The sequence below is a fragment of the Aythya ferina genome, assembly GCF_964211825.1.
Source record: "Aythya ferina genome assembly, chromosome: 17".
Taxonomy (NCBI): Eukaryota; Metazoa; Chordata; class Aves; order Anseriformes; family Anatidae; genus Aythya; species Aythya ferina.
Window position 1 is genome coordinate 8,538,863 of NC_140316.1, and position 23,607 is coordinate 8,562,469.

The 23,607-nt window shown below is 40.5% G+C and overlaps 1 protein-coding gene across 1 annotated transcript; it reads right to left on the bottom strand.

The window, feature by feature from the left end:
• Window positions 1-2,021: 2,021 nt before the first annotated feature.
• On the bottom strand, window positions 2,022-18,074 carry TMEM233 (transmembrane protein 233). The gene is made up of 3 exons (XM_084538964.1): window positions 17,852-18,074; window positions 9,888-10,022; window positions 2,022-3,892 (listed from the first exon to the last, which is right to left on the bottom strand). The coding sequence occupies exons 1-3, from the start codon at window positions 18,038-18,040 to the stop codon at window positions 3,881-3,883; spliced, it is 336 nt and encodes a 111-aa protein (XP_084395090.1). The 5' UTR covers window positions 18,041-18,074; the 3' UTR covers window positions 2,022-3,880.
• Window positions 18,075-23,607: the final 5,533 nt, after the last annotated feature.

Consider the following 23,607-nt stretch of genomic DNA (forward strand, 5'->3'; position numbering starts at 1 on the left):
TGAGCACATATCCATAGATATGGATATAGAGGCAACAGCTTCTGGACCCCTGAGGCACACTGTTCATGAATTATAGTTGCGACCACATAAATTGAGGAGCCAGTGCTGATCTTGAAGTCACAAGACACGGACTCTTGGGTGTGCTTGCAGGGAGGCACCCTAAGAATTTCATATTCTCCTCTTGATGTGATTTTTTTTTTTTTTTTTTGCTGTGCAATCTGATGAAACATACACCACATGCTGCTTAAACGTCTGGCTGGCCCCCTTCATACAGCAGCAAAGAAACTCCTCTTATATTTAGAAGCCCTGTTCTAGGGTTACATATCAAGATACATACACACTGCTGTTTTGCAGAATGCAGCTGCCCTGTAAGAAGCTAAAGATGCTAATCTGATCCAGGAGCTGAGGTCAGCAATTTCAAGTTTCCATCTGTCTCTGCCTGTAATACATGCAGGAAAGAAAAGAGAGCTGGACTTCAGACATTAGTCGGTGCCTTCAGCATGCAGGAAGACTGCAGAAAAAAAATGGAAGCTTGGAGCAGATTTGTGAAAGGAAAACACTGTTCTTTTCCCCAGGGCACAGACATTGAGTTGAAATACATTTTACTGTTTTTTCTCCCCCCTATTTCATGAATTAGCATAATTCAGAGCATACATGAGAGCTCTTTTTTTTTTTTTTTCTTCATCAACCTTGGCAGGTGCAATGTATAATGGTAATGGGTCAAACCCAAACCTAGAGGGATGATGATGAAGAAGTAATTTCCAGTGCCTATCATAGATACTGAAAATTTTTTGTATGGCCCTCAAAATATAAAGCAGGTACTAATTCCTCAGCTGGACAACTGCATTTTGCCTTCCAGAACTACTGCTATCACCCAGGGGTCTTGCTGATTTGGGCATTTGTTCATCTTTTTTCTTTACCAAAACATTGGATACCTCACTTTGGGTCTATCACAGAATGATTTGGTCATACAAGCACCACTTTTGTTTCCCGCACAAGTGAGGTGAAGCTGGAGAAGGACCTGAGTTCAACTGCATTTCTCAAACACGCTTGAAAATGTATAGAAGCATAAATAAATGAAGAGAACTGATACCAATATATTAGTAAAGCAAAAATAAGATTACCTATGACATAGAAGCACTAAAGGACATTAGAGGAATTGCTACATTTTTCCCTATCTGTCACTTTAAGTGGTTTAATATAATGCTTTTATTTTTATACCAATCAATAGCACTGTAAGGTAGCAACATTTCCCTTCAGAAGTACTGAAGATACAATGGCTCAATTCTCACTTATATTAAGAGTGAGACTTCAAAGATATTTACAAACACCAAGATGCAAGTTAGATTTCCAGCATGGTTTTCAAAAGCATCTGCACAAGGCAGCTGTCTAACTCCTATTGATTTAAATGCTTGTTAGGAACTTTGAAAAAATACTTCAAGTCACATATCCCTACCCTCTAATGCTTAAATATCTTTGAAATTCTTTCTCCCCATCAGCCCTCTATTGTTGGTTTAGTTTACAGTGCAGGAATTTAATGTTTTGCAGAATGCTGAAACTTTTTATGCATGCTTTGATTTTTAGTACGTTGATGTACAGAAGTTTTACTACAGCGATATAGGGGTGTTTGCTTTGATGCCAGCAACGCAAGGTAGTGGGCCTCTGACCTCTGTTACCTGTTGCGTGACCTCCTTTAGTGAACTCATTTGACCAAAGCCCTAAAGAAACCACTGAAGGCCCACTTTGAAAAGGCCTCAAGACTCTTTCTTTGGATGGCATTTTGAAAATGAAGCACAAAGCCTGCCCTGCTGATATTTTGAGCGCTACCTTATCTCAAACAACTTCTGCATGTATTAGCTGCAGTACAGACTGGTTGAACAGTATCACGTAGGTCAGAAGTCTTGTTTTTGTTTTCACTGATTTCGTTCTGAAATTGTCCAGTAGGTTTGAGACAGGGAAATTACTCTTTAAAATAGGAGAGGCAACAAAAGTTAGGAAAGAACTTCCCACATACCAGAATGGACGTGAATTAAAAGTAATTTTATTCCACTTCTCAATGACAGTTCTATCATATTTGATAATAAGGCAAGCTACTAAAAGTCCCACAAGACATATCAGACTGTTGAAATAGTATTCAAAAAACAGAGAAGTTCACAGGACAGCCAATTCTTGTGATCCTCAAAATCAGTGGCAAGATTCTCACATTGACAAATTAGATCAGTGTAAATGCTGAAGAAATCAACTGATTTCACTGATGTGAGTGAGGTTTTATACTGGAGCAATTAAGGATAGGCTGTGCATCACTGACTTCAATGAAAAACAGAATCTGGCAGAAAGAAAAGTGAAAAAGCACATTAAAAGTATAATACCAAGGCACAGAAAATACATGCTACTTCCAGGCATATGCTTTAACAGGTACAGATTTCTGGGAGATTTTATTTATTTATTTATTTTTGTCAATAGGTGTACTCCTGCCAGGCATGATGCATTGCTCACATGCACCTGTGAAACTCCCATGCATTTCTGGATAAAGATCCAGTCGATCCAGATCTACAATAGTGCAAGGAGAGTAAGTGTAAGTTGGCATAGCTTGCTTGAAGATGTAGTAACAATTAAAGCAAATGGAGCAACCGCCACTGAGGATGTAGTCATCTGTGTTAATGCTCACAGAGTTTACTCCTTTGAAAATGGAATATTGGTGTTAACCAATACAACAAACATGTTCTTTCAAACAATTTTCAGCTAATAAAAATCAGTTGTCCCATGCTAAGTTTTCATAAAATGTCAAGAAACTGCCATAATTTAGAGGCCATCAATTCTGTAATCTAAGGCTGTTCACTGAGAAATAACTCAGGATCAGCAAGAGTCTACATAATGTCAGTAAGTGTAGAATAGTCTGTCCATCTCTAACTGCATTGATATATAGACTATTCATAGCAAGACGAGAGGATGAACTAAACAAAAAAAGGCATGAACAAAGCAGAACACAATGGAAGTATGTGACTTGCTAGAGGAACAACAACAAAGGGATGAAGAAGGACAACTATTTAAAAAGATTGTTTGTGAGATTAAAAAAAGAGAAACTTCTTGCATGAAGTTTAAAGAGGAAAATACGATCAATGCAACTCTAATGCAGGACTGGAGCTAAGTCAAGGGAGTTCAACAATGAAAGACAACAAAACAAGAAGAAATAATTAATAAAAATATAGATGCTATGGAACAAAAGCGTCTTCTAACAATTAGGTGATTGGCATCGGTCCCAGACGGTGAAAAGTCCAATGGAAAGACCTAAAAGCTGAGGGTGACAGAAGAAAGCAGCCACTGAGTCAGAGTACACCCACAGCATTATAAAATCACATATCAGGATAAAATCACAAACCCATTGTTATGATTATGCTATATTGAGACTATTTTACAGGAATAAAAAATCCTTAAGGGCCTGATCCAAAACCCACTGGAGGTGACATGATTTCTACTGGCTTCAGTGGGCTGTGTATCAGATCTTACATTGCACACTACAAACAGTCTGGATAATTAGGCTTTGGGTAGGCTCAGCCAGGGAACATCATGGACCCAGCATACATTACTCCATGTAAATGAAAAAAAAAAAAGGAGTAGTTAGGGCAAATCACATTATATATTAGGGTAAAAGAGAAAATGCTGCTTTATACTGAGATTCATTATAAATAAATAATTTTGAAAACCTGGTCACGCCATGCTGATTAACTAACTGGGCTATCATTTCATCCACCAGCAACATGCCTCTGCAGACTTGTAGGGTCAAATCTAACAGTCTGGAAAGAAGGGGTTCCTTCTCTTCTTCTTACTTTTCCCCTTCTGAGATTTACATGGTGATATACTCCAAGTGCAGTCCTGGTCTTCAGATAGCATGCTGCAAGGACACAAAAAATATGTATTTTTAAAGAAGGAAGAGACAGAGTTTGCCCTGTGAGTTTAAATTATTAATTCTACAGATCTAATGGATGCATTATTTAGTGGCACTTGTTCCCTTAACAAACAGCCCTCTAGATTAGTGGTTCAATACAGTTTTGAATCAAAGCACTAAGCTTCTAATGGCACCAGTCATCTGTCAATCTGAACTGAATTTTTAAACTGGGTTACCTGAATCAATGCAAGTTAGGATCTTTCATTGCCAGGAAATGGTCTCTTATTTGCCATAGTTTTGTAAGGGCAAGAGCATCTCTGCTTCCTTAAAGTGGTACATAAAAACAGTCAGGCAGGAACAATACTTTCAGTAGTAGACAACTTGGTAAATACAACAGCTATACATGACAGTTTTCAAAAAGACTGGGATACCTCTTCTCTTGTGCATCTGTGTTAGGAGAGGAAGATCTGAGAAATTCCTTCAAATTCTTTTGTTGTAGGTAGCTGTCAGACATTACCCATGGTTGTACTGATCTCACTGACTTGTCTCTGGATTATGGGCTCTCTCCTGGAATCCTGAGATATCTTTCCCATCAAGCAGCTACTTCTTAGCAGCTCCTTAAAAGAGGACTCAATACATTTGGCACTCAACACTAAATATATGGGGCAGGTAACATTAACTCATTTGCTGATTTTGTCTTGGACACTACTCAGGGCTCCAATGGGCTGAATCTATTGTGGGAACATTCTCTCCATACACAGATAAAAAAAAAAAAAAAAATTGACCAGATTTTTATATGTGGATTGCTAAAGGAATGAGGCTAAAGCAATCATATTGCCTCTGTACCTCTACATGTGTGTCTGCCCACTACCCAGCTGTTGAGCTCACTGAACATGCTTGATATAGTGTCAGACTTCAGTAGTAGTCAGTTGACTTTAAGCTCTTATGTTTTTACAAATCCAGTAAAGAGGCAGGTGATGAAGGAAAGAATTGGTTAGTGCCTTTACAAATAGAAGAAGCAGCAGTGTGAGCTCACTAGTTAGGTGGATGCCAAAAATTAATGTGGATAAAAGACAACAGGAATGCCCTGACCTCAGGTCTTGTGCTCAGTTACTGGCAGGTCAATCCTTGCAGCCAAAGACAGGCAGACTTCCTTGAATCTTTGCTATGAAAAGGTACAGAAAGCAGAATGGGCAATGTAAAGATTTGCAAGCTGGCTGCATAATTCCTGTGATCTTGCTGGCACTCCATTTATTCTATCTGTGAAAGAGAGTCACTCAGTGAAATGGTAGCAAGGTGTTTGAGAGCCTCAGAAAGGGGAAAGCAGAGATGTTTAAAATAATTTTGCATGTTTTTTTTTTCTCTTTAAGAACTATTTAAAAGTTAGTAAGAAAAATATAAGTATACATCTGTCGCTGGTGCAAAGTATAAATGCTTACTTCTTTTCTCTCTACCATTAATTACCAATGCTACATACACAAATGTGCTTGATTTAAGGCCCTTCTGATCATGAAGCATTATGAGTTAGTGTTTTCTGAACAGCTTGACTGTGTGAACAGCCTCTGTGTTCTTCAAAGCTATGCTGACAGGTGGTATTTCTGTGCCTTCCTTGGGGTGAAGTTCTAGCTCAAGTGAGATTACAGAAGGGGTCAGAAGTTCACACTCCCCTACACAAACATTAAAATATCATAATGGTTTGCATGAAATTCTGAAGTCACTGAACATGACTACCCTTCTCACCCAGGCTCTTACCAGAAGGTAACTTCACCCTGCACGTATCCCTGGGGTTCAAGGTAAAGACAAAGGGCTCCTGATGCGAATGAAAAAGCCCTGGACTCTGGTCCATTGCCAGGAGTTTCTCTCATTTCTTTCCTTCAGTGCTTCGGATACCTTTCCTCATACCAAAACAGTCCCTTATCTCATACAGAGCTATGCAGAGAAGCTTATATATTTACTACACTCCAAAACCTCTTACTAGATCTCCACATTTTCAACTGACTCACTCCCACTTGCCTAGACTGCAGAGAATCACTGGAGAGCAGCACAAGAGGCATGTGCTTCTGATGATACACGCTTCGTTGCTCATCTGGGAAGTAAAACTCATGCAACCTCTAGTTTTGCCCTGATCTCAAGCATCACTCAGACACTAGAAAGCCTAAAAGCATGTGCTATTAGAAGCTGTGTATTGTTTCAGACTATTAAGCAGCAAGACTGGTAATGGAGTAAAAATACAAGAATACAAGCAGGAAGTATAATATCATGTTGCAATCCAGCTACAATCAGGGCTTGGGATACCTGAGGCTTCCTTAACTAAGGAGGTCCTAGCCCAGGATTATGTTTTCCTGTATTCTGCTAGGGAGACTCAAATAAAATCCAAAGACACCAAGCGTCTTGTGTTATCAAAAAGTAAAACAAAACATAATTTGGAGACTGGTCCAAAAATCTGGAGACTGATCTGAAAACCCAGATCTTCAATTACTGGAGAACACTTCACTGATGAAATTATCAACCTTCACTGATCAAAATACTTTGCAAGAAACAGGAAGGCTTACTCCAAATCCGTTCAAGTCAGTGGAAAGGCTGCTAACAGGCTTCATGAAAGAATATAAAACTGATGGTACTGGGTTGGAGCAAACAGCCACCTCTGCAGCATCCTGTCTCTGACAGTGACATGTTGCAGATGCCTACAGGGAGTGTGTATGAGAAGACTAAATCCAGGGTGACATTTCTCTCTTTATTATCTTCCTACTCTGGCAATCTGCAGCTTAGAAACTCTCTGAGCCTGACATAATATCTGCATCTTTGCATTTAAGCTTTCTTTTGTAACTTCTCTGGTTACTCTTTCAAATGATTTGTATTGTTGGTATCCATTGCAAAGGGCAGAAATAAGTTCCACAGCTGCATTGTGGAAAAGTACCTCCATCTCATTTGAAGCTGCTTTCCTCTGATATCTCTTGACCTCGTTCAGAAGAGACATCAAATAACCACTCTTTGTTTACCTCCTTTCACTGTCTTTAACTACCTGTCTTCAACTACCAGATCTCCCAAGCCAAAGAGATTGTGTCTATTTTATCTTTCCACAACAGAGGTTTTTTTTCATACCTTTCAGCCGTTCTCCATCATTATTTTTGTCTACCACATCTTTTTTTGAGTCAAGAATATCAGAACTAGAGGCAGAATTCAGAATGTGGTACGCAGCTCAGTGTCACCTGCCATTAGGTATCTTGCCATTTACTTTCAAACCAGGCATATCACAGCAGACTAAGGTCACACACAGGCTGTGGCATGCAGCTCTCTGCACTGTTTCAGTTCACAGAGATGTCTCCTCACGGAAGATAAATACGGCTCCTCTCTTACTGCAGTTCTTGACAGACAACATGCCTACAAGCACCTATTCATGGCTAGACCTAGTGATGACACAAATACTGTTTTAAGTTCATCTGAGCAATCAGTGAAAGTGTAATTCAGTGCAATGGACCAGCAAGGCAAGTGTGCAGGAGAAGTGGATAGGAGGTTAAAAAATGGAGTAATAAGAAATTGGGCCTAGTGTGGAATGGGTGACAGCCAGGCTGCAGCTTAACACTTTGTGATTCCTCCATGTAGCAAGCAACACACCAGTTTACACTGATCAAAAGAGATGAGTTTCATCACTGGGTGCTTGACTGCAGTGATGCAAGGCTTCCCCTTGTCTACTTTCAGGGTTAAGACTGCAGAAAGTAGGTGATTTCCAAGTGTTGGATGGGCCCTATTCCAGGCTATAGGCCTATGTGTAAACATATACCTTAATGTAAGTTTGCTAAAGGTAACATGCCAGTATTAAAGACAAATGAGGCTCTCCAAGGCAGCAGCACGAGCCCAGAAATGGCTTAGCACTGATAAGATCTTCAAAATGAAAAGACAGTGCTGTTTCTTCCATGCAGACGTAGGTGTCTCCTGCTGTTCTTCCTGTGTCACCATTACTGTGCAAGTCAGTAAACCAAGCAAGGCATGCAAGGACGCTCAGGGCTCACAAGGTAGTAACTTTCTGAAAAGTGAAAGGATCATCTTCCTCCTGAGTCCACCAGTCCCTTCCAATCTTATTTCAGTCAGATGCAAAACAGCCTTTCGGGTGTTCCTGTAGTCTGTGAATTAACAGACACAGGTCCATGATCTCATCCACCAGATCCCAGACAGAGCTTTGAGGTCAGGCTCACTCTCCTTCGCATGCGATCTGAGTGTCACTCAGATGACGAGCTACTGCAGTGATGAGTTATGGGCACCACAACTTAACTGTATCTTGTTCCTTCCTATTCATTTCACAGTTCAGAAGCAACAGATTTGGCTAGAATAGTCCAAGTGAACTGCAGCAACATGCACATCTAATCTTGCTGTCTTACAGGAAGTATAATAATTAGTAATAATAAGTAATACCCCAGTAGTATGCTGAGGGTTCCCAGGTTTCTGACAATACTTTTATCTAATGCAGATATTTTGAAAAGACAAAACTGAAGAAGAAAAGCAATGAAGACGTATTATACTGATTTACTGCTGCTTATTTCCTTGAGGGTAGGCTAGAAGTACTTACAAATAGTACCTAGGCGTAAAGTGCTAACTACTCCTAATATCTGGCAGCAGGCACAAAGAAGCATTCACATTCAGCACACAGGGTCTCACTGTAGGGGAAGTGAAATATTGACAGCAATTAAATATAGGCATTTGTGCCCTAGTTAATGTGAATGCTTCAAGGCAGTGTTTTCTACCACTCCTCATACTGCCTTTCGCTCCTCCTACTTTAAAAAAAAAAAAAAAGCCTGGGCTGCTATCCTTGTCTGAGAAATGATGAGTAAGGTAGTAGAAGTGAACAGAGGAATTTACTGCTGCTGTCAGTTACAAAACTTGGCACTCCCAGCCTGAAGTGACTTGGTTTTAAATTTGTGAGGGCTGAACAAACCGAACACAAGCTGTACTGAAAAGAGATTCCTGCTTGCAAGATGCAAGGGAAACTACTGAATGATACAGTAAGCTTTTGACTTTGTGGCATCACCCACTAATATCCTACAGAAATGGACCCTAGTACCACTAACTTCCCTACAGCTCATACTTTTAAGTTTGTGCCTGAAAACGTTGCACATGTTTAACCAGCTACTTCATTCCACTCCCCAGATATGTTTGCATTTCGGTGGTGACTGAGGCGATCTCTATTTATAGTTTATACGTAAGTTTGAACATGTGCATTGGAAGTGTTAGGGAAAAAAGGTTCGCCAACCTAAACAGCCACCAATAAATTGATTTCAATTGGCTATTTTATCAGAGAGTGCACATTACTAAGAAGACATTGTTGCAAAGAATATGTGCAATGTATGTTGCACAACCTTAAGAAAGGATATTGATGCCCTATTACTTTTGTCCTGTTCTGCTAATACGCTTGCAATCCATCTGCATAACCACTGAGACTCATTTGCTGAGTCTCTTCACTACCACTCCAGATATCTGAATGAAGGTTACTTACAATGCATCGAGAGTGAACAACTTTCACCCACAGCAAGCCAAGTCAAAATTACATTTGTGGTCACTTTTGATATAGTTATGACCACCTTAATATCAAATGGTGAAATAGTAATTGACTGTTTTCTGCTTACAAAGTTAAAAAAAGAAATGTTGGACAGATTATGAGACTGAAAATTAGCACCTATGGGCTCCACTGCTTGGAATCTAGGGATCTCTATGCACTTGGTCTTGCAGATGGAGAAACTGACTAAATTAAACTGGCATAAATTAAAAAAAAATCTATGGGTGCTGCAAGAGTTTCCAGAAAATCCACTTCTGCTAGCACAATCTTTTGTACTTCTCCACGGAAAATAGCATTTTTCTAAATTTCAAAATGAGAAAGAGCAAAAATTGATCTTTTGGAAACCCTGTACGTGTTTAACAGAGTCAGACTCTGACAGTCTTTAGTTTCTTACTCTGAAGCCCTTGCACAGAGAAGAACTGTTTGCAATGGAACCGATAGTATTTTGCTTACCGTTGTGAAATGAACTACACAGTAGATTCCAATGATGACAAGTCCAATGATAATTGATGCAACAGCAACCCAGAGTGCATTGCGACCCAGTCTTTTTGACCCTTCTATATCTCCTTGATTATAACTGTTTAAAGCCTGTAGAAGAGAAACAGAGAGTTTGTGATTTAAAACAAAAACAAAACGGAAATCTGTACACAAACCAAAGTAACTGCTTTGAACTAATGATAAGTTCTATGCACATTGACACTGTAGAAAGAACTTCTGAAAATGGTTATTCGCTTTGTAAAAATAAATTTCCACTGATAACAGTCCATGGTAAACAGGGAGTCCAGCTTTCTGTTCCACTCATTTTCGGTACCTTTCATTGTACCTAGATGTGTTTTATTTCAGTAGTGAAGCTATACTCATATGATTAGTTCTCTTGCACACACTAGCGTAAGAGCTGTCATATCAGCGCTAATCCACCCACTTGCATAAATCAGTGGCTTTTATCTCTGAAAATATTTCTGTAGGATATGTGAACTGTTAAGTGTATACAGCTGAACAGAAGCTGGCCACTTCACCCGCAATGAAATAAACTCTTACCCTCTGCAGGGTCATAAGCAGGAAAATGAGTATAAATAAGCTGCAGTTTTTACAGAAGGCCTCAGTAAAACTGGTTCAAGTAGGCTTACTAAATTCCTGTTTTACCAATGTTTTAATTTCAAAGCAGTTTGCAGGTGATGGAGAAAACAAAACGAAGAAAACTAGATCATCTGAACAACACATGAGTGCCATCTTCACAGGCTAGAAATTCTTTCCCTTTGCATTTTTAGAATGTGCTGATAATTATTATCATGTAAATTCAGAAGTGTGGATAAGAAATACAGATATTTTCTCAACAGCCTAAGTTTATCTTTATCCACCCATGATGTGGCAGATGCTGTCAATTCATCACATGTAAAGATTGCAAGGTATGATAAGAACACTCTTGATTTTCTAGTCTTCTGTGAGACAGACTGTATGGTTTTTTGAACTTTTTTTTTTTTTTTAAACCAGGGAATATTTTTAAAATAGAAGATTCAGTGGACACTGAAATACTCCAGTATATGAGTCTAAGAGAGTTTGTAGCAACTATTTCCCCAAAATAAGATGCTATCCAAGAGTTTTTAAGAAGGGTGTTATTACTAAGAATTTATTTTAAAAGATCAGGAGACTTTGAATTCATAAGCCATGACACTGAGTCCAGATTTCTTTATCAGATTACACCATTGCACTATCTCAGTATATTTCCTCAGGGAATCAAATTAGTCATGACCTGTTCTTTAGTATCTTATTATAGGAAGTATCCCAAAAAGGTGGAGGGTGGAAGTGGGGGGATATGAGGACCTGATCAAATGAACTGTTCTTTGGACTAAATAATACAAGTTGTCTTTAGAAAATGACCACACGAGGTACTGCCAGCTTCTGTTATTAAAGTGCTCTGGTTACAAATCACTTTTTGTAGCAAAGGTAGGACAACAGTTAATTCACCAGATCTGAGACTTGAGAGCTGGAAATGAATGAACACTGGTGATAACGACACAGAGTTAGAGCAGCAATATGCCCCCTCTATGGGTCATTTCCCCCCCCCCAATAAAAGCCTAGTTCTACCCCTGCTATGGCAATAGAAGTGCCTTTATTGTCACACACACTTTATAGCTAGAGAGGTTTAAAACCTAATTTGAGATTATTCAGACAAATAATTTTACAGCAGTTGCACTAAACCAAAAGAAAGAAGAGCTGCTCTGCAGAGAGGAAATTACTTCTAATATTTTGCCATCATTTATTTCTGTAAGAGTTTGGCTGAGATCCTTCAGAGTAAAGCTCATTTGAAAGGTCTGATGAGAACAAGGGCAAAGGACCAAAGGCACTCAGTGATTTCCTTCTTGTGAAAATTAGTCTCTTCAAAGTACATGGGATATTAAAGGTGATGTTGCCAATGATATTCACTGGCTACAGGACAGCTTCAGCGTCATACACCTCTCCCACATCAAGCACAACAAGTTAGCATACTTTTGCCACTGCATGGAAATGTAACCATCTCAAACTTAGGAAGCCCTGGTGTTGTTAGCTCTAAGGAGACTTGGGTTACCACTGTACAAACAGGAAATCCCACAGTCTTATCCAATGCTGGTTGATTTATTAGCTTCCATGGGCTTTCACTCAGGTCATAAACACTACCACAGTAACGTATCAAGAGTTGCTGAGATTTTCCTCAAAATGACACAAGGAACATCATTTAGTTACATGATCACTACACTACATGCTTTCAAAAATTTGTGCTTCTATTCAGTTTAGCCTTAATGCTGAATTTCATTTTCTTTTAATGCTATTCCATTTCCTATACTATTCTGTGTCCAGACATGTATAACCACGAACGGCTATGGTAAGCTTGAAAAAACGAAACACCTCACTAGATAGCTTTGTTGCTTTTCAAAGAAAAGCACTTTGGCTGCTAAAGTATACTTAGACTTCATGGAATACCAGGAAGAGCCTTTTTGCCAGGCAGAAAAATAATTAGGGACATTATCTGTATATGTTCTGTCAATTAGCGTGCACAGAAGTTAATGGGCTAGATGCATCTTGGTGTTAGCACTGCAGTAAGATCTCTCGTGCCAAGGCAGTCCCAGAGCACTGAAGCCTGTATTCCTAGAATTGCATCTCAAGGATAAGTACAGGTACATACTCTCTTGTGTCTAAGAGAGTCTGAGCTGCTGATGTGCTTTTGCCCTTAAAGAGAGCACTGATACATCTCTTCCTGGCAGCCCACATGCCTAAATATTTCTCTGTTACAGTTCCCTAAAGAATATCTCTAATACCTCTGCTTTGCTGTCAAATTTTGTTGAGGTTGGATAGTGGACTTACACGATATATAATGGTGAAAGTGGGAAGAGATGGAAATGAGAGACATACACAAACAAATAGGATGACCACCCAAGCCTTGTTTCCTTAGAGTATTAGCCTAGCTACACCTCATCATTCAGGCAGAAAAACAGAGGCTGTACTGAGGCACAGTCACCCCTGATTCTCCACCAGTGCAGCCTCCTGTTACAAGAGCTGGCTGGCACAGTTCCTCTCACCTGTTACACCCCTGTCCTCAACAGGCCTGTCTACAGGACAAGACCTTTCTTGTTTATTCTTTTTTTTTCCTAAAAAAAAAAAAAAAAAAAAAAAAAAAAAAAAAAAAAAAACTTTCAGGAAGGTCAATGAAAGGAAAATGGAAAATGGCCTGGCTTGGTCTTGAGCAGGCTGACTTCTCCTCCTGCCTCTGCCAGCAACTATAGCAGCTATGAATGTGACTGAGGCTACAGGGAGGAATACTGCAAAAACATCACTGACACCCCAGCCCTGACTTTGCTTCCCTCGCCCACCAAAGGACAAGCTTTCCATGACATCTAGACAGTGGTCCTGCAAACAATCTAAACTCAGATCCCCATGAGGTCTCAAAGCAGGAACAGAGTTGTAAACAACACGTGATAGCAATAAACTTGCAGTTCTGGAGCATTTTGCTAATGTATTGAGGAAGCCTGGAGAATGTCCATGCAATTCCTGCAGGTACCACATAAATAATTCACCCTGTGCACTTTAATAAGTACTGTCATTTTAATACAAATCCACAATGAAGAGGAGGAAAATAGCATTAATGATAAAGAAGAGGATTTGGGTGAGACAGGAAGGAGACAAAAGCTGTTTTATTAAGAGGCTTAAATGAAATGGTGCAATTTAGACAGCATTCAAGAAAAAATAAGAGGTTTGGGGAGTGGTTGGGGTCTGACGTAAAGCTCTTTGAAATTGACTTGTTTCCATGTACCTCAAAGAACCCATGGATCTAGCTTTCAGTTTTCAACATGGTAGACAACATTAACTGTTAAAGCTTTAAAAGCTACATTTCCAGTAGCTATGCAATATATGCAGAACACAGTATCTGCATGCAACATTTGGTCTAACTTCTAGAACAAATTTCAGCCATTTTCAGCCTAATACCAGACGATTTCTCAAGTTTCTGCTACCTCATTCTCTGTGAAGCCAAAAACTAAATTAAAGCCACAGTTCTGCAGCTGCTTATTTACTTGAGCAATCTTAACGACTTCACCAGGTTCAGACACATCTATTTACAAAAGATATTCTCAGTTCAAAAATGAAGCAACTTAACCTCATATGAACAGAAATATGTTGAATTAGCTACAGACTATTCATCCCTTTTAACATGCATTTTCTGTTCCACACCCCCAGAAGACCATTTATAGCAAAAACAGAAAGACTACTAAATTACTACAGAAATCTTCTTCCATGTCTTTAACAAATCTGGGCAGAACAGACTGAGGTGCTCTGATCAACATTTGCTATGCTTTGGATGAGCCAGGCTGCAACAAACCCTATTTGGCTGTGCCTGGAAATGAGATACTCTCTCTAACTCAGACCAAAGGAAGAACGAGATGTGCTGGCTCAATATGACTCCTCACTGTGAACAACAAATGGGGAAGGAGCAAGAAGAGGGACCTGGGGAACAACTCAGAGCCAGGCTTGATCTCTGCTTTTTGACAAATGAAGCAGGCATGTGATGAACAGGACACAATGAAAGGAGAGTTTGTTTTGCAGGCTGTATAGCTGCATGCAGACGTTGTACCTCTGCAACTCTGGGGACAGGTTGAAAGTATCCGTGCAGAGGAAAGGCATAACCAGTTTGCAGAGATGAGGTCTGTGTGAACATGCTTAAGAACAGCTGTCAAGTCTTGTTTAATATTACTGAATTAAGTACAAAATGTTCCATATGGTGTTACGCATCCACATACCTACAAGCTGCTTAGAAAAGCCACACAGGGTTAGATGACCAGTCTGCCACACAAATCTTTGAAATAAAGGTAGCTGAAGGTGCTGTACTGAGAAAGGCCAACAAGGTTCATTCAACTACGAGACCTGGTGGTATCAGAAATATCCACGATTCATTTTTTCATCCTGTTCCACAACTACCACTTAGCTGTGATTCCATGTGTCAGATACAAGTTCACCCGAACCAATCCTCAGATACAGCTGGCAATCCACTGCCAACTAAGCGTTGTCTGAGTTCATGGTAGGGGGAAAGACACCACTGCAGATAAGGAATCAAAAAGCTCAGTGGCACCCTACCTAGCCACAGACTCACGCCAGAGAAGTCTATTCTGTCACACGAGCCTCCTGACCTGGCACCTGCACTTCACCCTCCTGTCTTGATGCCTGTGGTCTCACCTATGTGAGAAAGAACAGGGAAAGTCTGAGCTAGGCACCTCTGGGGTTGAGTAAGCCTGCAGATATTACAGCAATACAACACAGCTGTTGGAAGCAACAGGAAGCAGGAGAAATAACAGCATCTGGTTGGAAAGGCAGAAGAGCACCAAAGAGAACAGCAATCCTACAGCCAGGAGACCTAGGCAAAGGGCTCTGGAAAGGGCTCTCCTTGCTGAGGAAAACAGATCTCCATTTGCTGAAAGCTGCTAAGTACACCTTACATCTACAAGAGGCCAGGACCTAGTTTGAGGGGGCAGCTCTTGAAATACCAAAATATCAACACACTGAGGCCGTTTACCGCTCATTTCATTGGCTATCCTCTTATTTCTGTTATGAGAAATAGATTTCACAAAGTGGGTAAGGAACAAGAAGTTTATTGTCACAATATGAAGGACCTGGGAGAAGTTGGTTCCAAAAATAAAGTCAAGGAGATAGATCTAGAATGGTAAGATTTGTGCTCTCACAGGTGAGAACAGAGCGATGAAACCAGTGCCAGAGCTGTAAGCAGGGCAACTGAAGAGCCTGAAGACAAGTCTGTCATTTAATTTGGGGGTGTGTTAGAGCCCAGACTCTACTTTTAGTGTGAATGCTATTTTCATTGTCTGAATTGAGAACACTTAAAGAGGACATGACACACACAGACAAACAGGGTGCTGAACCATGCCCCTCTGGAGGCCAACATGACTTTTCCTTTCAGGTTCATTCTAGACAGTGGAAATTGTTATAGAGAATTCTGCTTTTATGGGTCTACACCTCTTCTAACACAAGGTCTCAGGCAACCTGTGCAGACTACAAAGGTATCTTCTACAAGAAAAGAAAAAAAAACCATGCCAGCATTAACTCTTAGCAGCTCTAGGAAATACACTGAGAGAGAGGGAGGATGTACGTCCCAGCAAAAGGAGAGATGAAACCAGCACAAGTTAAAATGGAGAACCAGGAGTAGTGGTGAATAGAGCAGTTACAAGCAAGTTACAAGTTTGCAGCTCCAAAAGGCAGGGGAGTAGGGCTGTGGAAAATAAGTTTGGATGTGTTATCTTCATGGAAAACGTGAGAATTTAGGTATGAATAATGTTGAAACAGAAGACAATCACACAGTGGTGGTTATTGGTTTAGTTTTGGTTTCCTCTCTTTAAGGGAATGGGCAGCTGTGACCTGCACAGACTGCTTAGCATTCAGGAAGTGCTCTTCCCACCCTGGTTTCTATATATCTCACGGAGACAGTTACTTAAGCCTGACTCCAGAAGCCCGCACAAACTTCAACTAGGGCGTGGGTAGACATTTCTCCATATGGGGTGCAAAAACCTTTAGAGGCCAGGTTCTGTCCTTGACAGTTAACTTCTGTGCAACCCCAGTGCTTTGGTGAAAGTACTGTCATAGTGAACAGATGCCCCCAGGCCCAGATTGTCAGCTCATTAGTTTATATAGCGCCCTAAGTGTCCACTGAAAGAAAGGTTGCTGGGTACCAAAACCAGTAGATTTGATCTTTCTAAATCAAGGAAAAGAACTTATTGCATAATCAATAACAGAGAAAACAAACAACTTGAAAAAAAATAAAATGACAGATAATACTTTTCATGACAAAAATGGTTGTGAAGATGGTTTGGGAATGGCTTCTGTAAGTATTTTTTTTAAGCATGTATCCTAGTATCAAGGTGTGATTACTAATCAATTTTACTAGTTTTAAAAGATTATGTTTGTGTATATTTTGGATATAGGTAATTATTGTAATAGCTAATGGAAAAAAAAAAAAAAGCTATATTTTTGCTTACCTTTTCAGCCTGTCTGTCAGAGAAAAGGATGAAAATACACAACATGTTTTAAACCCTTTTCAGCTCCTAAACAACAGAAATACATTGCAGTATTACTGATTACACTGATCATATATTCTATTAGAGAAATCTGGACCTGACTGTGCAACTTTTAACTGAGAGAAAAAGATTCTGTTCTAACAGTCCTTTTAACTTTAACAGGACTACTGCATTATTCAGGACTATGCGAATGAATTACATAGGAATAAGTCTGTTCTCTCAGCATACTTGGTACTTATTCTATAAGGGTTTTTGCTAATAAACTGAAATTATCATTGGTTTGTCTACTTTTCTTGCAAATAAGATCACCATCATGCCAAAGGGCTTATTTACTGAAAAAATAATAAACACACTATCAAATTTGGTTAGTTGAACCAGAAAACACATCCACTCCTTTGCAAATCTAATTTCTGCTCCCCAGCTGCTTTTCCACATACTTTGTATGTCCAATTCAGTGTGCAAGTTAGTTGATGCAACAAATCTCATTAACTGGGATAAACTTCCCTCCCTCACATAGCCTGACATTGAAAACTTGATTTGAACTGCCTTTCCCTCTGCGTTTTACGCCTGATAAATTTTTGAGCTGATACCTGCTGGGATAGCTGTACGAAACCCTGATGGAGCCCTTTCTCATGCTCTCTACCTCACCGAACTTTGTCCACACACCGGGGACAAGTGCTTACAGAAGCAGTTGGATGCTCTTTATCCAGATAGTTCCTCCAGCCCCACTCTGCTCCTGCAGCTCCCGACAGGGAGAGCCCCAGCCAGACCGGCTCCGTGCAGGAGCAGACAGCAGAGGGTCGCCTGCCACATACACGGAACCCCAAACCGGGAGGGGGGATCGCGTTCTCGGGCCGGTCCACAACTTACCATGACGGCGAAAACAAAGGCTACGATGTTGACGGGATAGGCGGGGCAGAAACAAGCGAGGATGCTGAGGAGCAGGTAGTTCTTGGGCCGCGGCTGCGGCGGTCCGTCGGGGAGCTCATCCTCGATGTTGGTCTCGGGGCTGTTCTCCAAAGCCCTCTTGATGTCGGTGCCTGCGGGGAGAGCGGACATGAGGCTGCGGCGCGGCGGGCGGGCGGCTCGGAAAGCCCAGCGCCGCGCACCGGGCAGGCGGCACCCACGGCGGCACCGAGCCAAGGGAGCCGCCCGGTGCGGTGCGACGCCTGCAGGGGGGGGTGTGTGTATGGGGGGGGGGCAGCCCGCAGACAGCTCCTCTCCTGCCATATGTTTTAACACAGCAAATTCAAGGAGGGAATACATACAAAACCAAGCCGTCGAGGGTGGCAGCGTGGTCGGGCTGCGGATGGCTGGAGGCACGGCGAGGGGTCCCGAGCTGTCGCTGTCCCACTCTTCAAAGCGTCCCCCAGGACATGCTGCTGCTGCTGGCACAGCAGGGCCCGGAGCCACATGGCCCTTGGCTGCTCCCCCGTTTTTCTGAAACTTTAACCGGTACAGTTAAAAGACTTTAACTCTGTGTTGTCCCTGGGGAGAACTTCGCTGTCTTCTCAGATTCTCGTTTCTGGTGTCAGTGAGCTCCATCAGCAAGTGGCATAAGGTCTGCAAAGGTATTTTCCTTTGATCAAGGGAATGGGGAATTGATGGGAATTTGTCATCTAACCCAAGTGACTTCCTAAATTTAGCAAAAATATTAAAGTTTGGCTGAAAATAGCCTACTTAAGAAGTTTGGTGGCTCAGGCTCAGAGTATTTTGGCAAATTTTTACCAAGTGATTCAGTCCCTACTAAACATTATACCTGTAAGGTGAAATCCACTGTGGGGAAAGCTTGAGGGGGAGCATGGAAATCAATAAACCAAAACCAAACACAAGTCAAACAAAGATCTGATTCCATTATGGCTTTGAAGCTGGTAAGGAAAACAGCCAGTATCCAGAGAGGAATGGGCTCTGATCATGTCTGATCATGCCATGTATCACTAAAAAAAACAAACAAACAACTTTATATCCGCATGAAGATTCAGCCAAACGGAGGGACTTCTGGGCAGATGAAGGTTGGAGTTGAACATTTGCACTGTGTTTGGTTCCTACCAGAAGTACTTCATTAATTCAAGTTACAGCAAACAGTAAGGTATACTTACAGCTTTGTGAAGGAGCTACCATTATCATTGGGAGTTTTGCAATTGACTTGAATGCACGCTGTGTTTTCTGTTCATGTCTGTCATCCTACAAGATATAACACAGACAACATAGTAAAGACCTATACAAGTGCAGTATTTTTACTTCCATAAACATTAATCACCTCTCAGGCTGCATCCATAGAATATCACATGGAATGAGAATTTACCGATCTATCAAGATGTTGAAAGAAAAGATTCTGTATCTTTAGGAAACAGTAAGAAATACCAAAATTAACTTGCCAATTTACCCATTAGTGTAAAGAGCACAGGCTCTTTGTAGCTGTAAAATCTTTGATTCTCCCCTGTTCTCAGGGGACTTTAAACATACATGAGACAAGCTCAGAAAACACCGTTTGCATCACATTGCACAATTACTTTTATAATTGATTTCAGTAGGGGTGGAGACCATGGACCTACCTTCAGCAAGTGACCAGCATCTTTCAGGGCCACACAAACCTTTAATCCATGAAAACATTTTCTGAGAAACACTGCAATGGCTTTATGAGTCTGGTGTGTCTGGTTTTAGTTGAAATGCTCACAGGTAAATAAGAATCTACTATGAGGCATGTGAATGTAAATATCTCATTTATGTGGGACAAGTTGAGCCACTAGCATTGAAAATAACAAGCACAACAAAAAGCTGTGAGCAAATCAACTCTAAAGAGAAGGCAAAGTTGTGTGCAGAGATTAGCCAGGGAGTCTTGCAACTGGGGTAGGAAGATGGGATATATATTCTTACTATCTTATGTCAGACATTTAGTTTAAGTGCCTTTATGGGAACCTCAGAGAAGGTGATTCAGAGAGTGGTGGAATTACCAGCCACTGAAGGTTAACAATTTTCCACTGTGGAGCATGAACTACAGGAGCAATTTGGGCTCTGTTAAGCTGGACTATGTGAATCCCTTCCCACGTCTCTCAAAGATGCAGACCTAAAAGTAGAAGCCAGGATTCTTTGTGCATTTCTAGGAACAGCAAAGTCTCATTGTGCAAATGATGCTGCTAAGGCATGCTAATGGATTGGAAAGGAAGCAAGAGACAGGAAGTGGTGAGATGCATGTAGCTATGAAAGATGTTATAAGATATTCAGGGGCAATTTGTGATAATGAGAGCTCATTAAGAGGTTTGTGAGACAAAGGTTCTGTCATAAGGCAGTTAGTGTAGCTGAATTTAGTGGTTTGTTTTATGTAGAAGATGGGTTGAAATCTAAGAAATATATCACGCTAGGACAAGCTGGCTTAAATTTTAAATGGTACTGAGTTGTAGCCACTTACTGAGGTTAAGAAAAAAAAGATATTCAGCCAATAGCTTGGTTTCACATAGTGCAGTGATGGAGGGTGGTTATATTCCCAAGAACCTGGGAAAGGTTCTTATCTCAGAGAGAAGAGGTGCTGAGGTAGCTCAGCAGAAAGCTGTGAAAATTCTTTAAAAGCATTAACTGAGAGTTTTAAGGTATAGCTCTGTGGAAAGGAATCATAAAAACAGCCCTCCAAGAGAATGAGTCAGAGCGCCCAATATACTTGCTTGCAGCTTTGCACTTGAAGCTGAGTCTTGAAAAAGAAACAATTTTCTGTCTGATCACTCTGCACAGAGCAGAGATTTTCCCAGTGATATGAGTAAGGCAACATGTTGGATAAATTGCTTATCATGATGGGCAAAGCAGATGGGCTACAGACATGCAGTTTCAAGATTTTTTGTTAAAGGTCTTCTTCCCCTGATTTTGGATGGTGCTATATATTGACAGCAGGATTTGTCATAATACAGAATATGATCTCTCCACCATGCTTTGCTGTATTGCTGACTGGTGGAGCTCTCCTCAAAAGCATGCTCATGGCTCACAGTTCTGAAAAGAAGTTGTAATGTCTGCACGCACAAGTCAAAGTCCAGAGAATGATCAAAAACAAGAGTTTAATGCTCAGAGGTTGTTTGGGCCTCATGTATATGTCCAGACAACATGATAAAAGGAGATTCCTCATTGGTTCTCCACAGCATTAAGGGAGTAGAGACTTTGCAAATCACAATGAACTCTTCTCAAGTGCACTTGACATCATGCCAGAAGGACCTGGTGAGATGTTGTACTGGCCTGAAAGGCTGGTCAGATAAGCTGGGCTTCCCTAGCTCAGTGTAAGGTAAAGGAGGCATTTCTAGCAATGTAGTTCTTTCTGGGACAGCATGGTGATGCATCACCATCAAACTGACCTTACATGGCACACTCAATCCCTACAACAGCAGAGCTGGTGAGGGCCTAGATCATGCTATCTGCACTCACGATGGCAAAGATGAGCACACTGCCCTTTTCCAACTGCTCTTAGAAAAAAAAAAAAAAAGAGAAACTGAAGGTTTTTAAGAGAATGTAGCATCCAGGATAATGACAAACAAATAACCCTTTATCCAGGAGACTGAAACTAAGCTTTCTTGAGGGCCCTTACATTCCCATTGATTCAGTGGGAGCCTAGCAAAGGTGTTATTAATTTATGATGTTGAATCAGATAGGTTGAGCTCATTGGTTTTCATACATATTAAATATTCACACAGTTATACTTTTCCTTAGACAGAGAACTGCCGTATTATTTAACTGAATACGGTAGTCAAGATGTTACAAGAATAATTTTGATGGTGATTTCTCATCACCACAGTAGTGGGTGGGCTTATAAAGAAGATAGAGACAACTTGTCTGAAAATTACTTATTTTCCATGAAAAATAGAAAGAGTCAACATCTGTGCATGGCACAAGGTGTTGAGTCAAGAGGTATATCTGCCCTTTAACTCTTTGTCATAAACAAATGAGAACATTCAGGAATCAAAGGCCAAAAAACAACTTGCTTTATTTTTGGCCAACTTGCGTATATTTGCATTACCCTGCACTTCAAGAATCAATTCAGACCTTTCCCGAAGTCTGTTCATATCACTGTCATTATTTCTTCTAGTATATAACCAGTTAGGTCACAACGGGGGCATGTCTCATCTTTTCTGCTTTTGAAGTGGGCAAGGTTTAATATGTGTCATATTTAATAGCTGGAAGTGTACTAGCTGGAAGTATGCATGTTCTCTTCCTTAAAAACATGGATCAGGACCTTTTTTTTGCTATTGTATTTTGTGGGTGTTACTGAGTCAGCAGTGCCTGAGGGGCTGATGCATTATTCTACCACTGGGACTAGTTTCTGCTGATGTTCTAATAGGTATCACGAGAGAAATGCTTTTCTTAGCTTAAACATAACTTCCCTATTTTACCCTTGCAGCTATATACTCTTACTTTTCACTGTGGATTGTAACAGTAGGCTGTGGCTTTGCAAATATCAAACATCCCTGATGGGCTGTTGCTTTGGTAAATTATTCATGGTAAATTAATGTGTGATCAGGGAAATGTCCAGATAAAAACTAAAGTTTCCTTTGCAGTCTGAGACTTTTTTCATTCATTGTTAAACTTCTGAAATACTATCATAAATTGAAGCCAATAAATAAGTTGTTTGTACAAACCCGCTAGTGCCTAAACACATGTGAAGACGTCTTTACATGTTTGTCATGATCTATCCTTCTATTCCATCTCCCAGCTTCTGACGTGCCTGATCTCATCACACATCAGCATCAAAGAATCTGTTAACGCAGCTCAGACAGCAACGGGCATCTGCTCAGTGCTGTGGGTGACCTGCATTGTGCTGTGAGGAGTCCTTATTTTATCTCACTGTTCCGTTTTCCTGGAAATGAGTTCATATTCTTGGAAGTTTTTCTCCTTATGATTGACAAGACAGTCTGTTGTAGCAGTCCCCTTGAAGCACTGAAATGGCACGATTTATCTTACCTCACTGTAAACATCTCAAAGCTGAGCATCAAAGCTCACCGAAGTCTGACTTCTTTTAGAATCCATGGAGAAGGCAGCACCCAAAGAGACTCTGCGTGTATTATGATTAAAGTTAGGGGAGAGAAATTCCAGCCAGGAATTTTGCTTATAAGTCACTTGTAAAGCACATTTTGAATCCATTACCATGCTAATAAGTGTTCATAGCAGAACTTGAGCAATTCTGCAATTTGTGAGGTATTTGTGTTATCAAAGAAACGGCAATGGTAATTTGCTGTCTAATTCTTACTTAGCAAATAACAGAAAATTGCTGTTTTGAATAATTTTCATAAATTCTCTGAAAGCGCTTTATGAAAGTGTTTTAAGATTATTTGTTTCATCTCATTCTGTTAATTAAGGCTTTTGATGCAGACAATGAATTAAATTAGTTCTCACTCACCACAGGGTGAGTCTGTAATCTTTTCACTGACTACTCTGAACCAGCTCCAGCTTCACACAGGAACAAACAAGAGCAAGACACAGGCATGGCTCTGCATATTGTTCTATGGCTGGACTAGGTCAGTAACGTTACCTACAAATAGAGTAGGGGTTAAACCAAAAGGCTAAATGCACCCAGTAGGGAAAGTCTGGATCTGGATTCAGATCTGAACTTGTGGAATAAGCTGAATACCAATCGTTCTATAAATTATTAATAT